This window comes from Elephas maximus, chromosome 19, assembly GCF_024166365.1.
Source record: "Elephas maximus indicus isolate mEleMax1 chromosome 19, mEleMax1 primary haplotype, whole genome shotgun sequence".
NCBI lineage: Eukaryota > Metazoa > Chordata > Mammalia > Proboscidea > Elephantidae > Elephas > Elephas maximus.
The window spans coordinates 15,134,470-15,156,606 of NC_064837.1; the positions used below are offsets into that span (position 1 = coordinate 15,134,470).

At 42.0% G+C, this 22,137-nt stretch overlaps 1 protein-coding gene across 2 annotated transcripts; it reads right to left on the reverse strand.

Moving 5' to 3' along the window:
* Positions 1–5,139: 5,139 nt before the first annotated feature.
* DERL2 (derlin 2) lies at positions 5,140–22,110 on the reverse strand. Of its 2 annotated transcripts, XM_049861036.1 has the most exons (7): positions 21,992–22,110; positions 21,059–21,124; positions 18,463–18,536; positions 16,923–17,016; positions 15,994–16,189; positions 15,642–15,732; positions 5,140–8,685 (listed from the first exon to the last, which is right to left on the reverse strand). In XM_049861036.1, exons 1-7 carry the CDS (start codon positions 22,082–22,084, stop codon positions 8,580–8,582), a joined length of 720 nt encoding a protein of 239 aa, XP_049716993.1. In that variant the 5' UTR covers positions 22,085–22,110; the 3' UTR covers positions 5,140–8,579. The 2 variants fall into 2 exon arrangements, with proteins under 2 accessions (XP_049716993.1, XP_049716994.1); XM_049861037.1 differs by lacking the exons at positions 5,140–8,685; positions 15,994–16,189; positions 16,923–17,016; positions 18,463–18,536 and having other exon boundaries at positions 15,667–15,732.
* Between the last annotated feature and the right edge of the window lie 27 nt (positions 22,111–22,137).

Consider the following 22,137-nt stretch of genomic DNA (forward strand, 5'->3'; position numbering starts at 1 on the left):
TTACTTAAAGTCTTTTCCAAACGAAACCCTTTGCTGTCGAGTCGATTCCGACTCATAGCGACCCTGTAGACAGAGTAGAACTGCCCCATAGGGTTTGCAAGGAGCGCCCAGTGGATCCAAACTGCAGACCTTTTCTTAACCACTACACCACCAAGGTTTCCTAAAGTCGTTTAGATATTACAAAAACTTAATGCTGAAAAGGATACTGGTGATCATCTTGTGTTACAGAAAAGTGAAGTCTAAGATTCTATGAGAATCATGTATTTTCCTCAGAAAGTGACCATCCCAGTGGACGTGGTCTGCTCCTGTAACCCAAGCAGGGAAAGAGGAGTTCAATGGAATTAAAATAGTTTTTTACAACTTTTTTTCCCCCAACCGCTGGCATGCCCTCAAGTTCTCAACATGTTTTTCAGCTCCAGCATACATGTACACCAATCAATGAAAAGATTCAGGATAACAGGGGGAAAAATAGGATATAACTAGTTTCTCTTTCTCTTCCTATTTTCAAAGCTCTTAGATGACTTGCTAATTCACCACAAAAAGACTGCAACCAGCTGTTTCTTCTGCATACCAAAAAACCAAACCCATTGCTGACGAGTCCATTCTGACTCACAGCAACCCTTCAGGACAGAGTAGAACTGCCCCATATGGTTTCCGAGGAGCGCCTGGTGGATGTGAACTGCCGACCTCTTGGTTAGCAGCTGTAGGTCTTAACCTCTATGCCACCAGAGTTCCTTCTGCATACAAGAAATGTGATTTCCAGAGGATTCACTACAAAACTTCAACTGAAGTAGAGGTCTTTGGGCATCTTCTGAAGTTCATTTCCATGGAACTAACCCTATATGTGAGTCTGTTAAAAACCCTCCTCCACTTTCCTCCAGTCCAGAGGTAAAGTTCCTCTCATTGCTGACAGCGTAGTGACCACGAGATTACCGAAACTGCATGTTGACCTAGTAGCAGATATGTGTTTAAGAATAAATCAATGAAATTTTGCTTCCTTCCCCTGAATATAAGTTTATTAAGGCAGCTCAAAACTAAAAAGGAAAATAACTCTCAAGTTATGGAACTTGAGTGAGTAAAACATTAAGACAGATCCCAGTCCTTCATTGCAGTGTGCTTTCCAGAGTAACCTAATGCAGGAGTCATATGATCCGAATGAGTATGAGATAATATGAGTGAAGTCTTAAGAGGACATGCCCTGTCTCTAGCAGCAGCCACTAATCTCCTCTAGGCAATGGCTGCCATACAGGAATGCAGGACCTGTATTGCCAGATCTTACAAATTTTTTCATGAAAAACAAAAAAAATATTTTTATGTGAAATCTGTCACTAAAAATGTTGGCTCAAAATTCTTCTTAAATGGTGCAGGCAAAACAAAGCATATCTTTAGGTTGTTGTTAGGTGCCATTGAGTCAGCTGCGACTCATCGCAATCCTATGCAAAACAGAATGAAACACGCCATCCCCACAATCGTTGCTCTGCTTGAGCCATTGTTGCAGCCACTATGTCAATTCATTTCATTGAGAGTTTTCCTCTTTTCTGCTGACCCTCTATTTTACCAAGTATGATGTCCTTCTCCAGGGACTGACCCCTCCTGATAACATGTCCCAAGTATGTGAGACGAAGGCTCGCCATCCTTGTTTCTAAGGAGCATTCTGGTTGTACTTCTTCCAAGACAGATTTGTTCCTTCTTTTGGCAGTCCATGGTATATTCAATATTCTTCGCCAACACCGCAATTCAAAGGTGTCAACTCTTCTTCGGTCTTCCTTATTCATTGTCCAGCTTTCACATGCATATAAATGTGATTGAAAATACCATGGCTTGGGCCAGGCGCACCTTAGTCTTCAGGGTGACATCTTTGCTCTTCAACGCTTTGAAGAGGTCCTTTGCAGCAGATTTGCCCAATGCAATGCATCTTTTGATTTCTCGACTGCTACTTCCGTGGCTGTTGATTGTGGATCCAAGTAAAATGAAATCCTTGACAACTTCAATCTTTTCTCTGTTTATCATGATGTTGCTCATTGGTCCAGCTGTGAGGATTTTTGTTTTCTTTATGTTGAGGTGCAGTGCATACTGAAGGCTGTGGTCTTTGATCTTCGTTAGTAAGTGCTTCAAGTCCTCTTCACTTTCAGCAAGGAAGGTTGTGTCATCTGCATAACACAGGTTGTTAATGAATCTTCCTCCAGTCCTGATGCCCTGTTCTTCTTCATATAGCCCAGCTTCTTGGATTACTTGCTCAGCATACAGATTGAATAGGTATGATGAAAGGATACAATCCTAACACACACCTTTCCAGACTAAAACAGACTAGGAAAAAGGACCTGGCAGTCTACTTCTGAAAAGAATTATCCAGTGAAAACCGTATGAATAGCAGCGAAACATTGTCTGATATAGTGATGGAAGATGAGCCCCTCAGGTTGGAAGGCATTCAAAATACAACTGGGGAAGAGCTGCCTCCTCAAAGTGGAGTTGACTTTAATGATGTGGATAAAAGTTAAGCTTTCGAGACCTTCATTTGCTGATGTGGCATGACTCAAAATGAAAAGAAACAGCTGCAAACATCCACTAATAATTGGAACCTGGAATGTATGAAGCATGAATCTAGGAAAATTGGAAATCGTCAAAAATGAAATGGAACGCATAAACATCGATATCCTAGGCATTAGTGAGCTGAAATGGACTGGTAGTAGCCATTTTGAATCGGACAATCATATAGTGTACTATCCTGGGAATGACAACTCGAAGAGGGATGGCATTGCATTCATCATCAAAAAGAACATTTCAAGATCTATCCTGAAGTACAATACTGTCAGCGATACGATAACATCCATATGCCTACAAGGAAGACCAGTCAATACGACTGTTATTCAAATTTACACGCCAACCACTGAGGCCAAAGATGAAGAAATTGAAGACTTTTACCAACTTCTACAGTCTGAAATTGATCAAGCATGCAATCAGAATGGATTGATAATTACTGGAGATTGGAATGTGAAAGCTGGAGACAAACAAGGATCAGTAGTTGGAAAATATGGCCTTGGTGATAGAAACATGCCAGAGATCACATGACTGAATTTTGGAAGACCAATGACATCTTCATTGCAGATGCCTTTTTCACCAACATAAACGGCAACTATACACACAGACCTGGCCAGATGGAATACACAGGAATCAAATCAACTACATCTGTGGAAAGAGACAATGGAGAAGCTCAGTATCATCAGTCAGAATAAGGCCTGGGGCCGACTGTGGATGAGACCATCAATTACTCATATGCAAGTTCAAGTTGAAACTGAAGAAAACTAGAACAAGTCAACAAGAGCCAAAGTATGACCTTGAGTATATCCCACCTGAATTTAGAGACTGTCCCGAGAATAGATTTGATGTGTTGAACACTAATGACTGAAGACCAGACGAGTTGTGGAATGACATCAAAGATATCATACATTGAAGAAAGCAAGAATTCATTAAAAAGACAGGAAAGAAAAGACCTAAAACAGACGTCAGAAGAGATTCTGAAACTTGTTCTTGAATGTCAAGTAGCTAAAGCAAAAGGAAGAAATGATGAAGTAAAATAGCTGAAAAGAAGATTTCATTAAGGGCAGCTCGAGAAGAAAAGTAAAGTATTATGATGATGTGTACAAAGACCTGGAGACAGAAAAAAGGGAAGAACATCCTCAGCGTTTCTCAAGGTGAACAAACAGAAGAAAAAATTCAAGCCTCGAGTTACAATACTGACGGATTCTACGGGGAAAACGTTAAATGACGCAGGAAACGTCAAAGGAAGGTGGAAGGAATACACAGTCACTATACTAAAAAGAATTCGTCGACGTTCAACTATATCAGGAGGTAACATATGACCAGGAACTGATGGTATACCGAAGGAAGAAATCCAAGCTGCACTGAAGGCACTGGTGAAAAACAAGGCTCCGGGAATTGATGGAACACCAACTGAGATGTTTCAACAAACAGATGCAGCACTGGAAGTACTCACCTGTCTATGCCAAGAAGTTTGGAAGACAGTGACCTGGCCAACCAAATGGAAGAGATCCATATTTATGCCTATTCCAAAGAAAGGTGATTCAACTGAATGCAGAAATTATTGAACATCATTAATATTACATGCAAGCAAAATATTGCTGAAGATCATTCAAAAGTGCCTGCAGTAGTGTATTGACAGGGAACTGCCAGAAATTCAAGCCAGATTTAGAAGAGGACTTGGAACCAGGGATATCACTGATGTCAGATGGATCCTGGCTGAAAGCAGAGAATACCAGAAAGACATTCACCTGTTTTATTGACTATGTCAAGGCATTCCACTCTGTGGATCATAACAAATTATGGATAGCATTGCAGACAATGGGAATCCGGAACTCTTAATTGTGCTCATGAGAAATCTGTACAGGGATCAAAAGGCAGTCATTCAAACAGAACAAGGGGATACTGCATGGTTTAAAGTCAGGAAGGGTGTCAGGGTTGTATCCTTTCATCATCTGTAAGTTACGCCTCTGTAATCTTTGGCCTAATGACCCAGCTATTTTGCAAACTTAAAGCTAAGTGGTCCAAAGAGTTGAAAAATAAAGTCCTACGTAGGCATCAAGCATGTTGCCCACATTTCCCCCAAACTGGTAGTCAGAAAATCTTCCGTCCATCCAAAAGAATAGGTTCCTGAGGTTAAGTGGCATCCTATACAAATGCTGACAAATTATTCAAATAATATCCAGGCTATTCCTCCAAAAGGTGAATTGTCAGACACATTTCATTTTTCTCGTCTGGGATGGTCTTAACTAGCTGACCGTGACTTCCAGCTGGTAGTCCCTGTCGTTGGCTGGCTTCTTGGGCCTCTAAACCGCTGCGCTTGAACATGTTATTTCGCTCTGTCCCACTTCCAGAGACCAATCACAAGCCTCAGCAACTAGGCACAAGCTTGCATGCATACACACTAAAACTCATTGCCGTTGATTCCAATTCATAGCTACCCTAAAGGACAGAGTAGAACTGCCCCACCATTTCCAAGGAGTGCCTGGTGGATTCAAACTGCTGACCTTTTGGTTAGCAGCTGTAGTACTTAACCACTATGCTACCAGGGTTTCTGCATACACACTAATCCCCCTATAATTAAAAATACCAGATAGTAGTTTGCTGATCAATAAACGAAGTATTTATTCAGCACCGATGTGCCAAGCACTGTGCTAGGCACTGTGGTGGATACAAAAAGTTAAAACATGGCCCCTGCCCATAAGAGCTTACAATCTCATGAGACAAGACTAAAATACAAGAACCAGCTAGGAACAGTACAAGACAGTACGTTATTTGGTGTAAGAATATGTCATACAAACTTGAGGCTTTATGGGGATTCAAAGAGCAACAATGAAATGGGTCTTGAGATTTGAGCTGTCAAGATTTGAGGAGCCAGGAACCGGACTGTGCCTTGAAGGATCGACCAAACCCAAACCCACTGCCATCCAGTCGACTGTGACTCACAGCAATCCTATAGCACAGAGTAGAACTGCCCCATAGGGCATCCAAGGCTGTAAATGTTTTCAAGAGCAGACTGCTACATCTCTCCCATGGAGTGGCTGGTGGGTTCGAACTGTTGACTTTTCAGTTTGCAATTGAGCACTTTTAACCACTGCGCCACCAGTGCTCCATTTGAAGGACTGAAGAGATGTAAATGGGTCCCTCTTAGGTAGAAGTAGGAATAAGGTTCAGAGGAAGACAGAAGTTATGTATTTGATACGGGAGCTTACTAAGTCACTGTGGATAAGCAACTTGATCAAAGTTCAACAGTTTCGATGCAAACTCATAAAATCTGCAAGTAGTTTAGAGGGCATCCCGCAGAGCACTGAAAATAATGGCAGGATTGTGACTAACAACACAGATGGCACTCACCAAAGGAAAACAGCCACAATGTAAAATGCTGGCAGGAGAGGTGACAATTCTAGGAAGCCCCTTAGCCAACATGGCAACAGCTTCAGTATTTCCTAATTCTGGAAGCCCCTCCAGAGGTCTGTACAAGCGTCCACAGCAGAGTGAGCGTTGCATTACCGAGATCCAGGACTTGGGGTGCTCTCTGCTTAGACTACACAGGAGGTATGAAAAATATGATGACATACAAGAGTGACACAGAAAAAGAACACATGGCAGAGAGAAACAAATAGAAATTCATAATGGGAAAAAAAACACACACACACACACACCAAAATGTATATAAAAGGTACCTCCTAGGGAGATGCAGTTTACACATCCATTTTTTATTTTAAATAAACATATACTGTATTTCTGTAACAAAAAAATTACACCTTAGCCGGGTGTGCTTTTCAGCATTACCGAAGAATCCAACAATCCCTCAAATTGTATGGATGTCTGGTAAGTTGACAGCAAAGTAAAATTCCACATATCAAATCTCCTTTTTCAGCTGACTTGCATTACAAAAAGGAAGTGTGTTCTGGAAGGATCAAGATCGAGAGGTAAGTTGGGAAAGAACTGAGGACTTTTCCTTATGTCCAGGTAAGCACAGGTGTCCTGTCAAGTAACACAGGGCTAGGGATGGTGGTCGTGGGACTGGCCAAACTGCAAGAGGGCAGTGATTGGCGCTACCACGGTCTAGGACACAGAGTGGCAGCACACCCTGACTTGCTGCCACTAGGAATTTTCACCCTATAAACTCAGGCAAATCAAAATCCCATAACTGCCTGCCCCTGCGTTATAAATTCAAATTTTGCTTCCTGTTTTATCCAGTCATTAATGTGTACAGGTAATACTCCTTAACTAAATGAACAGTTAGTAAGAAATTAGGATTAAAATTTTACCAAAAAATTCCATAAATCGGGTAACTCAAAGTTAACTCAGGGAATACAAATAAAACTAAAGAAACCTCTAACCTAGCCCTACAACAAACAATAATAGTAACAAAAACTTGTAGTAAAAGTCACTGATTAAACTTTCTTGAACAAAGATATGACAAAGCCTAAGAATCCCCTAAGGATTACACATCCAAGGTTGGCATTTAAAGTATTAATAAGACTGTGGAACTGTTCAGGAAAACAGCATTCCCATTAGCCAAAGTTCCATAAAACTGCAATAATCATAGTCAAGGTCATGTACTAGAAACATTTAAAATACTAATGTTAAATCGATTACTTATGAATATTCCAATTAGATTTAGAGACAGTTATTTTTCACCTCAAAATCAATCGGAAAATTCCCATTTAGGATGTTTATGACGTTCAAGCTTCATGTCCATCTTTCTGAGGAAAATCTCACTATCGAAAGCTACCTACCACACAATCAGGCTGGAAATACCACTGACAATCAGGTTTGGGGAAGTGGTCCTGGGGCTACATGATGTTTATAAAAACCATCTGAAATCATCTCGTTTCTGGAGGTACCAGTCTTACTATTCTGGGTTCTCTGAATTACTTAAGCAGTGTGAAGGCAATCCTGCTGAGACCTGGGAAGAGCTCATATTTGGGACAAGAATTTATTGAACCACAGGCGTTAACTGCATACTTCCTTGGACCTTGTTTGAGTTCTACCTCACTGGGAAAATAAACCAAGTGCTTGGCTCTGAAAAGCGTCTCAGACTAACCTAACATGAAACAAATGATCAGTGTTAACTAGCCAGAGACCTGGAGGAACTTGTGCCCGCCTAACTTGTACCTGTTCACCTGGCTCCAAGTCAATATTTTAACTGACTTTCCAGGTCAGAAGATCTTTCTGTAGTTTTCCTAACATGTAGCCATGACCCGTCTTTCCTTGGATATTTCTTAATATAGAAATGTAAGCAGAGTAAATAAGGCTCCACATTAGCTTTCTGCCTACAGCCAGATCCTGCTGCTACAAGAGCCACACCCCACCCCTCCTTTCCACATTGTCTGGCATCTGAGGCTTTGCAAAACCCAGACTGAGAACAAACTATCTGGACAACAGAAATAAATCGTCTTCCTGCTGAAACTAGCATCCTTAATCAGTAAGGTATGTATTCCACAGCAATAACAGTCCTGGTTTGTGAACAGGCAGCGGGCCACGTACTTCCGATCTTCTTGAAATGAAGGCCAGTCGAAAGCTGAAGACACAGGTGAGCAGGCGTATCAACTGCTCTGAGCTCAGACCTAAGCAGGAGAGCTAGAATACACTGTCATAATTTAAAAGATCACACACAAAAGCTTTAATACAGTGAGAGAGAGATGGGATTCGGTTTTATTTTGTCCTCTCTGAAACTTCCATTTACACCACGGCCTCATCTATCAAAGAAGAGGAAGAAAAAACCCTGCCTTACGCCACAGAACTCAAGCATTCATGTACTCGTTAGTTAGAGGCAGCAGGGTACTTGTTTCTCCAGTTTTGTGGCTCGAAGAGGTTACACTTTCTGTACGAGTGTAGTGAGGAACCACTGGCAAACCACTGGAAATGTCTTCTGGATTAATCAGTGTACCATTTCATAAAGTGCTTCTTGAATTAAAATCTGTAAAGCTGTCAAAAGTGTCCACACTTTTGCAACACAGAGAGTAAAACAATCCCAGTGGGGTTTTCACTCGAGTCTTTCCCAGATGGGTCTCATTGCTGGCACTGCCGCCTTAGCCGCCAAGGCGCTGGCCCTCGCCCCAGGCGAAGCCTCCTGGCCGATCTTCAGGTAGTGGGTTGTAATTTGGATCTTCATCTGGTGTGTCAAAAATAGCCTTCCTAAAAGACAGGTGACAGATAAGATTTAGTTGCAGTCATCTCGGGTCCCAAATATCGCAAGGTTAGTTTGGATGGCACGGGGTCTCCGCCAACGGACAAACGTTACATCTGCTTGTCAATCAGGCAGCTGTCCTATTTTGAAGGCATACATAACTAACATTTGCATCAACTTTTACCTCTTTTACTACAAAAGCAATACATTAATTGTAAAGATAGGAAATACATATAAACAAAACATCCCAAATCCCCAGAGACAGTCATTGTTGTTTTCTTTACTCTTTCAGAACTTTCATATACATAATTTTACAAAAGTTAGATCACACTACTTCTGCTTTGTAACCTGATTTTCATTTAATATATCATGACAATCTTGCCATAACCAATACCTTTTTTAATTTAAAAAATTAACAGGGTATACTATAGAGTATAAAACCAAAAACCAAACAAAACCCACTGCTGTCAAGTCGATTCCAACTCATAGTGACCGTACAGGACACAGCAGAACTGTCTCATAGGGTTTCCAAAGCTGTGAATCTTTACAAAAGCAGGCTGCCACACCTTTCTCCCACACAGCAGCTGGTGAGTTTGAACCACCGATCTTTTGGTTAGCAGCCAAGTGCTTTAACCACTGTGCCACCAGGGCTCCTATAGAGTATAAAAAGGGATAGCAAATATCCGAATGACTTTTAAAATACTATTACATAGTAATTCAAAATTTCACTGAAGAAGCACAGCATCCTCTATCTGCCCTCAAAATAAAATACATCCATAGAAAAATGGGCAAAGGGCATTAGAGGCAATTTAAAAACCCAAAAAGCCAATATACGAACCATCCCCGAAGACAAATCATCAGGCATGAAAAGGACTGGTCAGTGGGGGGGAGAGAGATCCTGATGAAGAGTGAGCTAATTAAATCAGGTGGACACTGGAGAGTGTGTAAGCAACTCTTGACTGGAGGGGGGATGGGAAGATAGAGAGAGAGGGAAGATGGCAAAATTGGCACGAAAGGAGAGACTGAAAGGGCTGACTCAATAGGGGGAGAGCAAGTGGGAGAAGGGAGTAAGATGTATGTAAACCTACATGTGACAGACTGATTGGAATGGTAAATGATCACTTGAAGCTTAATAAAAATTAATTAAAAAAAAAAAAGCCAATATACATGAAAATGTTCGTTTTCATAATCAAAGGAAAGCATGTGTTATGGATTAAATCCTAACCCCTATGAAAAAAAAAAAACCCTATACCTGAGGTGTAATCTGACCTAATTAATTAATCACCTCCCCAAATGCAATCAATCCGTTGGGGTCCTACCCGTGTAGAGTGGATCCTAAACGTAACCACTTTTGAGCCCTATAAAGAGAGACACACAAGCACATTCAGGGGAAGACAGATGCCATTAAGTATCACCAAGGAACCAAGGAACACCCAAGGCTACCAACAAGGAAGGGATTAACACTGCTGAGACCCTGATTTGGACTTTAGCCTCCAGAGCTGTGAGAAAACAAATTTCTATTCTTTAAAGCCACCCACTGGTCGTATATCTGTTAAAGAAGCACCAGGAAACTAAGACGGCATATAAAACCCAAGACCCCTTCTGAAACACTTCACTTGTGAAGTCGTTAGGTGGGGCACTGTGCGTGCAGGGGAGGGAGGCAGAGGTGGCCCTGAGCAGAATGCCAGAGCCTGAGAAGGAAGGGACAGGGGGCCAGCCTGGCACAGGGAGTCAGAGTCCAATCGGGGCATCCATACGTGGAGGTGGCCTGGCCAGGGATGTGGTGTCAGAGCCGGAGGAAGGTGAGGAGAACCCCCAGAGAAGGGCAGCAGCTGAGGCTGAGCCAGGTGAGCAAGGCCTTCACATGGCGGAGGATTGGCAGTGATGGGACACTGGTTACATAAGGGGGGGGGGGGGGTGGATAATTAAATAAATAAATATATTAAAGATAATAGGAGCCAGATTTCTTACTGTCACTGAGAACACAGAAATATGGGAAAAGATATGTCAATATTCACACAATGGAATATTACTCAGTAATAAAAAGGAACAAACGGTGGATACATGCAACAATGTGGATGAATTTCACAAACATTACACCGAGCGACAGAAACCTTTCTATTCTTTAAAGCCACCCACTGGTCGTATATCTGTTAAAGAAGCACCAGGAAACTAAGACGGCATATAAAACCCAAGACCCCTTCTGAAACACTTCACTTGTGAAGTCGTTAGGTGGGGCACTGTGCGTGCAGGGGAGGGAGGCAGAGGTGGCCCTGAGCAGAATGCCAGAGCCTGAGAAGGAAGGGACAGGGGGCCAGCCTGGCACAGGGAGTCAGAGTCCAATCGGGGCATCCATACGTGGAGGTGGCCTGGCCAGGGATGTGGTGTCAGAGCCGGAGGAAGGTGAGGAGAACCCCCAGAGAAGGGCAGCAGCTGAGGCTGAGCCAGGTGAGCAAGGCCTTCACATGGCGGAGGATTGGCAGTGATGGGACACTGGTTACATAAGGGGGGGGGGGTGGATAATTAAATAAATAAATATATTAAAGATAATAGGAGCCAGATTTCTTACTGTCACTGAGAACACAGAAATATGGGAAAAGATATGTCAATATTCACACAATGGAATATTACTCAGTAATAAAAAGGAACAAACGGTGGATACATGCAACAATGTGGATGAATTTCACAAACATTACACCGAGTGACAGAAACCTTTACAAGAGTACATACTGTATGACTCCACGCATGAAGTTATGGAACACGCAAAACACACCTATGGGGGAACAAAACTAGAATAGTGATTGTTTGTTGGGGCAAGGACTGACAGGGAAAGGAAATCTGGCAACTTTCTTGGGTGATGGTAATTTTATCTTGATAGGCATTCAGGTTACATAAAAAAACTCAGAAAAAACAAAAAACACTGCTGTCAGTTCCGACTAATAGCAACACTATAGGACACAGTAGAACTACCCCATGTGGTTTCCAAGGAGCACCTGGTAGATTTGAACTGCTGACCTTCTGTTTAGCAGCCGTAGCTTTTACTAGCTTTTACTACCACGCTATCAGGGTCCCCTTGGGTTACACAGGTATATATGCATTTACTAAGACTCATTAAATCGCATGCCTCAGATTTGTGCGTTTTTTTGCACATAAACACTGAATTATAGTTGATTATAAGCATGCTGAAATGTTTAATAGAGAATTAAATATACTGCAATGGGAAGATGGAGAAACAGCCAATACCAAGACACAGTAAAAATGTTAGAATCTACATGGTAGGTAAACATGTTCATTGTACAATTTCTTCCACTTTTCTTGTAAGTGTGACATTTTTCATTAATCGCATACTGGAGGAAAAAATATAGAAAGAAAGAAAGAAAAAAAACTAGACTAAGTCATGATGGTGTTGTCCTAGACCTGGGAGGATGTGTCTAGATTTGTGTTTTTAGGATATATAGATCTAAAATATGGACACACATTCACGTAATTCCCGTTCTCTTTACTGAGAGAACCTGGGAACAGTGCAAGAGCAACCAGCACATCTAGCACACAGATCTCGACTTCTAAATGTCACTCTCCACTAAAAGGAACCAGGTTTCCTCGGACAAATAGCGACTGGATCAAGGAAAACGCAAGACAAGCCTAAAACATATTATGTCAGAGAAGTAAGGAAGCGCTCAAAAAAACAAACAAAAAAAACGACAGGGACATGTTGAAAAGGACTAGAGGACAGTTTGAAGGGGATTACAATCCATGAATAAATACGAAACCCTGAATCACTACAGATAAAAATGAGTTGAAATTTTATACAGAAAGGGGTACTTCCAAGTCTCAAAATACCTTCCCATGAAATTTAATTACGAAGGAAAAAGAGTAACTTTACAATGGAGAGCCCCAACAAACACCTCAGCCAAGCAATCCAAGTGATTCTCTCCACTCTGACAAATACGACAAATCAAAGTCCTGCGTCAATAGGGCTGTAATTAGAAGAACACAGCATCGCTTCTGTGACATTCTCATAGTGAAGACACAAGAAATATACCCAAATTGAGGGGCAAGTCTACAAATTGGGCCTATGATCTTAAAAAATCACAATGTCAGAAAAGCCAAGGAAAGGCCGTTCCAATGTAGGCTAAGGAGACATTATAGCCAAACGAAAAGCCTGGATATGAGCTAGATTCTTCGGCTGTAAAGAACATCAGGACGATGGCTAATACTGGAAGCCAGTCCGAGGACGAACGCTGATTTCCTGATTTTGATTACGGTCATGTAGAAGAATGTCCTTGTTTGTAGAAAATGTAAAGGGCATGATGGGGCATCAGGTTGAGAATTTACTTTCAAACAAATAAAGAAAACAAGTCTTTTGTGCTACACTTGCCATCTTTTGTAAGCCTGAAACTGTTCCCTCCCAAAAAAAAAAAAAAAAAAAAATTTTTTTTTTTTAATTTCACTGTGCTTTAGGTGGAAGTTTAAAGGCAAATTAGTTTCTCATTCAAAAATTTATACACAAATTGTTTTGTGGCCTTGGCTGCAATCCCTGCAATGCGTCAGCACTCTCCCCTTTTCCCCTTCCACCCCAGGTTCCCATGTCCATTTGCCCAGTTTTCCTGTCTCTTCCTGTCTTCTCACCTTTGCCCATTTGGTCTCGTATACTTGACTGAACACAGAAGCACGTTCCTCATGTGTGCTGCTGTTTGTTTTATAGGCCTGGCTAATTTTTGGCTGAAAGGTGGATTTCGGGACTGGCTTTAGTTCTGAGTTAGCAGGGTATCCAGGGGCCATAGTCTCAGGGGTTCCTCCAGTCTCTGTCGGACCAGTAAGTCTGCTCTATTTTTATGAATTTGAATTTTGTTCTAAATTGCTCTCCTGCTCTGTCTGGGACCCTCTATTGTGATCCCCGCGAGAACTTTTGGTGGTGGTAGCTGGGCACCATCTAGCTCTTCTGGGCTCAGACTGGTGGAGGTCTATTAGTCCTTTGGACAAATATTTTCCTTGTCTTTGGTTTTCTTCGTTCTCCTTTGCTTTGGACAGGACGGGGTCTGATAGGTGTACTTTAGACGGCTGCTCACAAGCTTTTAAGACCCCAGATGCTACTCACCAAAGTAGGATACAGAACATTTTCTTTATGAACTATGGTATGCCAGTTGACCTAGATGTCCCCTGAGACCATAGTCCCCACCCTCAGCCCCAGTAACTGAGTCCCTCAAAGTCTTTGGATGTGTCTAGGAAGCGTCTATGACTTTTCCTTGGTCAGGTTGTGCCGACTTCACCTGTATTTTGTGTTGTCTTTCTCTTCACCAAAGTTAACACTTGCTTACTGTCTAGTTAATGATTTCTCTTCCCCATACCTCTCCCCGCTCATAACCATTAAAGACTGTGTGTATGTGTAAACCTTTTCATAAAAAACAATGAGATACCATCTAACAACTACTAAACTGGCAAAGGTTAAATAAAACACCTCCCCGATCTGATGAGGATGTGGGGAAATGGACACTTACACGTTGCTGAAGGAGATGTAAACTTGCATATTTGTGCAATCTCGCAATAAACAAAGTAACAACTCCACTTCTTAGAACTGATCCCTTGAAAATAATCATGGATGTGTGTATAGATTTAGCTACAAGGATGTTTGCCACTCCCATTATACAAGGGAAAAGCAGAAACTAACGTCAATGTCCACCAATAGGGAGTTAATAAAATTATGCTACATTCATACCATGGAATATCATGAGCTGGTACAATTCTATAGGAAATTTATGATGGAAAAATTACAACATATTAAGTTAAAAACGTTATGAAATAAGATTTTTTAAAAGTACATGCATAGTAAAAGACTGAACAATACATTTCAAAACTTTAACAATGATAACCAGTGTTAATACCTAAGAGGTGGGGTTGTGGATGATTTTATTTGTCTTTTTTTTTTTTTTTTTAACTAACTTGTTATTTGTTGTTGTTAGGTGCTGTCAGGTCCGTTCCGATTCATAGCGACCTATGTACAACAGAACGGAACACTGCCCGGTCCTGGGCCATCCTCACAATCATTGCCATGTTTGAGGCCACTGTTACAGAGGGGCTCATCTTCCTGCACTGTATCAGACGACGTCCCACTGCTATTCATAAGGTTTTCACTGGCCAATTTTTTTTTAGAAGTAGACCGCCAGGTCTTTCTTCCTAGTCTGTGTTAGTCTTGAAGCTCCGCTGAAACCTGTCCACCATGGGTGACCCTGCTGGTATCTGAAATACCGGTGGCATAGCTTCCAGCATCTCAGCAACATGCAAGCTGCCACTGTAGGACAAACTGACAGATGAGTGCTGGTAACTATTCTACAACATTTTATAATTACAAGCTCATTTTTTATTCATTAAATGAGCCCTTTTTGATGTATTATTTCCTAAGGACACAAAATTTCAGAGTAGAAAGAAGTCTGAGAAAGCAAAGCCCTACCTCACAAAACTGAGGTGCAATAAAGGAGAAGGGACTTGCTCAAAATCCCTTGGCTGGTGAGCGGAGGAGTTACACTTGGTTTCTAGTCCAAAGCTATTTCCACTCTACTTCATTGCTTATCTCTACCACTTGGTCGGAAGGCCAGAAATTCCACCATTAGGAATGTTCCGTTCATCACAGTTTTGCCATCTCACCTCTCTAAACTTGGACAGCAGCTCTCACAAAAGCATCGAGCTCCTCCTTGGGACAGAAGGTTCTAGTGGTCATCTGGGACAACAACTACCAGGTCACCCCTATAACATCCTAAGCCTGTTATCCCTCGCTTCTGCTACAACCCTCACACTGTCTGCTTTTCCCCAGACCAAGGGCTCCACAACTGCAGCCCATTGCTCAGTTCGCAAATATTCACTAAACTGGTTTCCATGTGCCAGGAGCTACGGGACTCCCAAGAAAACAGGCCACGGATGCTGTCCTGGTTTATTTGCAAGAACATGTAACCTAGTATTAAATACTCACAGAACAGATGGTGTTTTCAGAATTCTTATTCCACCAGGCTGATTGGGAAATACATCTTCCAAGAAAAAATATATGTGTCCAACTGCAATACCTAGAGTCAACCAGAAATAAAGGACAAGAGAGAAGGTTGAAATTTATATTAAGGGTGGACCTGCCAACCCAAGTTGCTTATATTTAAGATGAGTATCAGAATAATGACTAAGAGCTTAAAGTACTAATATCGTAGTCTTTCAGCACACGGCTGTCAAATAGTCCTACAGCAGTTATACATGAAGGTCAAACAGAATGAACATGAAAAATTGCTACCAAATAAATGTAAAAATAATAGAAAAAGTAGTGATAAGGCTCTTACCCAAGAGGTCCACGATGATGGAGTTCCCTAATAACAAGGAAAAGCCCATGAGCACCCAGGGCAGAAAGGGGGCCTGGAAGTTGAGCAGGCCGAAGAAGTTCATGCGGACGTAGGGGTTCCTTCGGCTCCACACGTAGACAAGCATTATTGTAAAGGCCTGACCCAGGAAAACTAAACTCACAAACAATCCAAAAAGCTAGCAGGTGGCATTAAGGAAAATATCAACATTACAAGTTTAACAGGGAATACTGGGAAAGAGAATTCGGGATTTTGTTCTACTGGAAGTTTAAACTGGCAAAGTTAAGCAGTAGTTACATCTTTAGAATCAAAGGCATAAAAATAACTACCTAGAGCCATCAGGCATAAACCTGCTCAGCCAAATCATCTGGACTGTAGCTATCTCAGACTAACCCTCCACTCTGGCTGTGAAGCTCTGGCCTCTTTGCAGAATGTGTTCATTCTCTGGCCAAGGGTTACATCACAGCTCGCTTACCACCAGTACTTTATCAGAGGTGAGTAAAGGCAGCTGCGGCAAAGCCATCCTGTCAGGCAGGACTATGTCCAAGTCTATCACACAAATCAATTTTTTAAAAAACGATTTATTAGTTTCGATGGTGACCAAATAAATGTTTTACCAACTTAGTTTGAAAGTACATCCATCAACAATGCTATAACTAAGATGTTTAATGATAATCCATCTGAATTAAAGGTTCCTACGACTTGTTCACAGTGGAAAGACATTCTGTCCAACCTCTAGGCTTGGAAGAAGTTGTCACATAAAGTATGCTGCAAAACTAACAGTAGTAATCTGAGGCTAACATCTGTGTTTGTTCAGAATATTTAGTGAATTGCAGGAGACAGATGAAAAACCTTAGGGAGAGGGTGTTCTTTAACATTTTCCTGTATTTGTTCTATTTGTTGAAGGATACAGTCATTAAGAATCCACCAAAAAGGAACATAAATACAAAGTCTGCTGTCCGACCTCGGAAAGAGCCTTCTTCTAGCATTCGACAGTAACGGTATCTTCGTTTCCAAGTTAAGAAAATGTTAAACACACAAATATGAAGAAAGTAAAACTTAATGCATCACTTAGGTACACTCGGACTCAACGTTAGAAGAAGTCGAACCTTCACTTCCACACGCATGTGTGAGTGGTGGTCTGATTACCCTTCTTTACCAGGCATTTGAGGCAAGGGCAAGAGCAGTACCATATTTTCCAAAAACGGTCCCAGATGCTGCATAAGCATGCTTCTGGTCACCTATCAAAGCTTTCCAAACTTGTATCCTCTTCCCCATGCTCAGCCACACCCTAATCCTCACCATCCTTGCTTTCTCCATAATCTAATTTCGAAGAAATCCCCATTAAGAAGCCTTGTGTGATAAGCTACTTCTCCAGGACAGGTAGGTTAAGCATTTCTACACTTTACTCAATAAAAATGCATTATGATTAAAAAAAAAACTTATTAGAAACATACCAGAATGAGATACCATATAGGAAACAAGAGAATCCATCCCAGGGCGGGAATCCCATCAGGCCTCCAGGGCTCTCTGTCCACTGCAGATGAGTTAAGCTGTAAGTCCCCAGCTTTCTGAACCCGGGGGGCGGGGGGGGGGGGGAGGGGGTGAAGAAGTGCCCTGCTCACTGGCCCCAATTCCCATGTGACCAGAGCTCTCCCTTTTGGCAAATCCAAACATGGTCAGCCCAGCAGATGATATGGTGGTACTGTCTTTTCAGCCAACAGAACCAGCAACCAAGATCCAAGGAGACCCAAGTTCCCCATCCCTCAGGGACCCTCTCCCAGCCCCATGCCAGAGCCCTGCTAACTGAATTATCATGGTACAGGAAGTCCCCAGGTTACGAACATCCAACCCACTTCTGATTTATGGACAACTCACACTTGCCCTTTAATGTTATGTAAATTTGCCCTCACACTGAAACGACTGAACCCCTACTGCAACCAATTCTTCATCACAACGACCTTCACTTGCAGCTTTTAAATCACTGAAAAGCCTTCAAGCTAAAAGGCTAAATAAGAACCATATGTACCTGTTCTGACTTACCTACAAATTCGACTTAAAAACACACTTAGGAGCTAACTAATCTCGTTCTAACCCAGGGACCGCCTGTAATCAGATTGTGTTTCATCACTTTGTATCCACTGGTGTTATTTTGTTATTAAATAGCTTCTCCCTTCCCCTGACCAGATTTATAAGCTACCTAAGCGCAGAAATGATACCATTCTTTTTTTTTTTTTTTCATTAAATACCTTTCATTTGAACAGCGACCTACAAATACCCTCAAAACATTCCCATCTGACCAACTAATCTGTATACTATTATGCAGGAGACATTACAGCTAAGATAGTAACAAGATAAGTTAACAGGATTAATAGTTTTACCTTAATATTGTATTTCCCAAGTAAACCTAAAGTTTTAACACTGACTTCACTTAGTAAAAAAAAAGGATACAGAAAAATCATGTTAAATAAAAAATTGAATCCAACTGGCCCGAAAAATAAGAAATTGGTGATTAATCGCCATATCTGTTAAAAAAAAAAGAGAGAGATTAAATAAAATATATTACCAGGAAACTTTCATATTAAGACAGGAGAGACATACTATGATTGCTCAAAAGCTATAAATATGGTAATACCATATTTTAAACTACTAGGAATTGAATTGTGTCCTCCAAAACGCTGGAAGTCCTAAACTCTATAAGCCTGTGAATGTAACCCCATGTAGGAATAGTGTTTTCCATGTTATGTTAATGAGGTCATCAGTGTAGGGTGTCTTAAACCATACTTCCGAGATATAAAAAGAGCAGATCAGGCACAGAGGCAAGGAAGACAGATGCTATATGAAGATCGCCAAGGAACAGAAGCTGAAAAGAGACAAGAAAGCCTTCCCCTACAGCCAGTGCCCTGAATTCAGACTTCTAGCCCCCTAAACTGACAAAATAAACTCTTGTTTGTTAAAGCCTTTCACTTCTGGCATTTTTGTTAGAGCCAAAAAAAAAAAAAAAAAAACAACCCCGTTGCAGTCGAGTTGATTCCAACTCATACTGACCCTGAAGAGCAATACTAAGAAACTAAGACATCAACCAAAAACTAAGACATACAATGAAAGATATAATTTGGACCTTGAAAGTAATAAGGAAAATGGGACAGATAATTTGAAATTGTGATGTGTCTTTAAAAAACAATATTTGATGAGAAACTAGTTTACTCTGTAAACCTTCATTTAAAGTACAATAAAGAAAAAATAAAAAATTCAAGACTAAAAAACAACAAAACAATAAAACCATATCGTATAGTCAGCCAAAACATGGAAAAAATCTGCTGGGAAGACCAGGTTTAATTTGCAGAATAGAAAACAATCCTTTTATATGGGTAGTATCACAATCTAACGAGTAGCCTTGAAATACCAGAGAAAAACCCCAGGGATCTAATGTAAACTGCCAAGAAATGTTTCTACTAGGCAGTCAGAAATGTCCAGAGAAAAGGGTAATTTTAAGGCAAATACTGAAGTTCTGGTCTGAACAAACAGCAAACTTCCTAAAACACTAATGCTCTAATAATGGGATACTCATTTTCATATAAACCCTGGTGGCACAGCAGTGAAGTGATTTGGCTGCTAACCAGAAGGTCAGCAGTTCAAATTCACCAGCTGTTCCTTGGAAACCCTATAGGGCAGTTCTACTCTTTCCTCTAGGGCCTGCTACAGGTCCCAACAGGATGGAAATCCTAACACACCTTCCCCACCCAACTCACCCACACCAGCGATAATAAAAAGTAAAACACTAAATATTTTTAAATGTTTTAACAGAGTCTACGATCTCATCTGATAATCTTAAGGATTCTGTGAGACAAACAGGCCAGTACTACCATTCCGATTTTACTGATGAGGAAACTCAGAGACTTGGGTAACTTTAAAAGAGCTTGTAGGTGCCAGACTCTGAACTCAAACCTAGAACTTCCAACCCCAAATACAGATACAAGGTGGGATCAAGGGTTTAACCCCAGGCAAAGCCAACCTAAGCAAGCTGTGAGGAAGCAATGTTTGGATGGAGTTACAGCTCCCAGAAAAAGCCTATGTGAGTATGGAAGGAAGAAGGTGGGTGACATGAGACCACATGACTGCTTCACATGTTAAGTCCTTGAGAATTATTAACTATCAGAGTTGGCACAGTTCAGTTCTACACAGTGACTGCAGCCAGGATTTGAGAGCCCTCATCATGGGGAGGAGATAAGCATATAAATAAGTGCAAGTAGAGGGTGAGAGCTGCTCTAAAAGGATTTAGACACCCTAGGGACACAGAGGAGGACGAATCAGAGACGGCTACACAGAAGCTGAGCCTTGAAATGCAAGTAAAAGGGGTCAAAAGTGAATAACACACATCTGAAACAGGGGGAGCAGCTGTAAAGGCAGAAGCACTCCCTTTTTGGTCCTGCCCCTCCCTGCTGCACCGATAGCCTGTATAATCGCCCTAGAACAGGAAGATACTCTCCTCCACTGTAATCTGATAAACCGGGCGTGCTCTTTTAGAAGTTAGTCTTTTGGAGTTTCACTAGCATGATCCAATCCCTAAAAGATGGATTAATTCGAAAGCACTAACAGAACCGAATTCCTGAACTGGATGTGGTGATAACACCAAGGCGGTGAGTGTGCCTAGGTTACGTCGACAATCTGTGAGACCTCGTCTGGGTGGGTGGTCAGTCTCCTTTCAAACTACAACACTAACTCCAAACCAGTGATTCCCAAAAAAAGGAAACGGACACATCAAAACCGCACAGATTCTTAATTCCCACCCTTGGTGATTCTGATTTGTACACGATAAGGAGTTTAAGAATCTCTGAAAAGATCCCTAAGTGATTCCAAAGTCCAGTGAAGCTGCAGACTATTGTGTCATACCACCCCCCGCCCCAGACACACAATAAGATTTCTAATTCAAAGGTTCCCACTGGACTGTTTTTTGAGACAGTATATGGCAGGACTTGCTACTAAAAAGTAAGAAAAACAAATTAGGAAACTAAAACAATAATCATGATTGTGATGGACCACTTACTTGAAAATGCTTAAAGATTAATTCAGGATTGAAGTACAACTGAAAAGGTGTGATCAATTCCAACTGCTGAAATAGAAAAGGGGCTTCTTAAAGCAAGTCAGTAAAGAAGCAAAATCTTATCATTTACAAGGAAAGATCAGCAAGCCCAGCAATTTCCAACTCTCAGTCACTTAGACCGAATTCCTTTAAAATCTTCTTCTTAGGCTGGAGACAGAAACTGATAAAGAACCCTCTAGAATTGGTGCAATTCTTTCTATTCCCAATACCTAACACAAAATAAATGTTTTACGTTGCAATAGTTGAGGCTGACATAAAGGCATGGCAGGCAGGTGGTGACAAGCTTTGGTAGGGCTCAAGTTAGAGCAGCTGCAACGAATGTGCCTATCACATGAGTATCACCAGAAACAGCTGTGTAAAACAATATACCTCACTCTTATACGATGGCAGAACCGAGACTCAAGACCCCGCCGCCGTCATTGCTGGATGCCCCCAGCCAGCCCGTATATCCGCGGACCCTCCTATCTCAGGATCTTTCACTCTCGACAATCCCCAGCTTTCTATTGTCAATCTCTAAGCTGCTTCACAAAGTGGACCTTCTCCTCCCAATTACCATGGTACCGCCTGGCCATCGCCCAGCGCTCTCGGACGAATTTCCCGGGTGGGCGGCCCCAGTAGCCCGGGTCCGCTATCTATCTGGCCTCACCTCTCAGAAACTGGCGTGCAGTCCCGGCCCCACCCGTCAAGGAGTCACGCTCCCCACTCTACAATCACCACTCTCCAGACCACCCCAAACACCAGAGACAGCCCTGTACGCTCCCACCCACCCCTGAGACCCAGCCCCTCTGGGCCTCCCCGAGGCCCAAACCCCAGCTTCCTCGGGACCCAGTCACATCCAGCTGGAAGTCACGAGAAGCTAGCGTTGCAACTGCTCACCACAGCGGCGGTGGTGAGGACGCAGGCGGTGGTGTAAGCGCGGCTGACCGGTGGGATCTGCAGGTACTCCAGCCGTAGACTCTGGTACGCCATCTTCCCCACCGCCGCCTGCCCCCACTTCCCCTTCCGCCAGTCTGCCCAAGCGG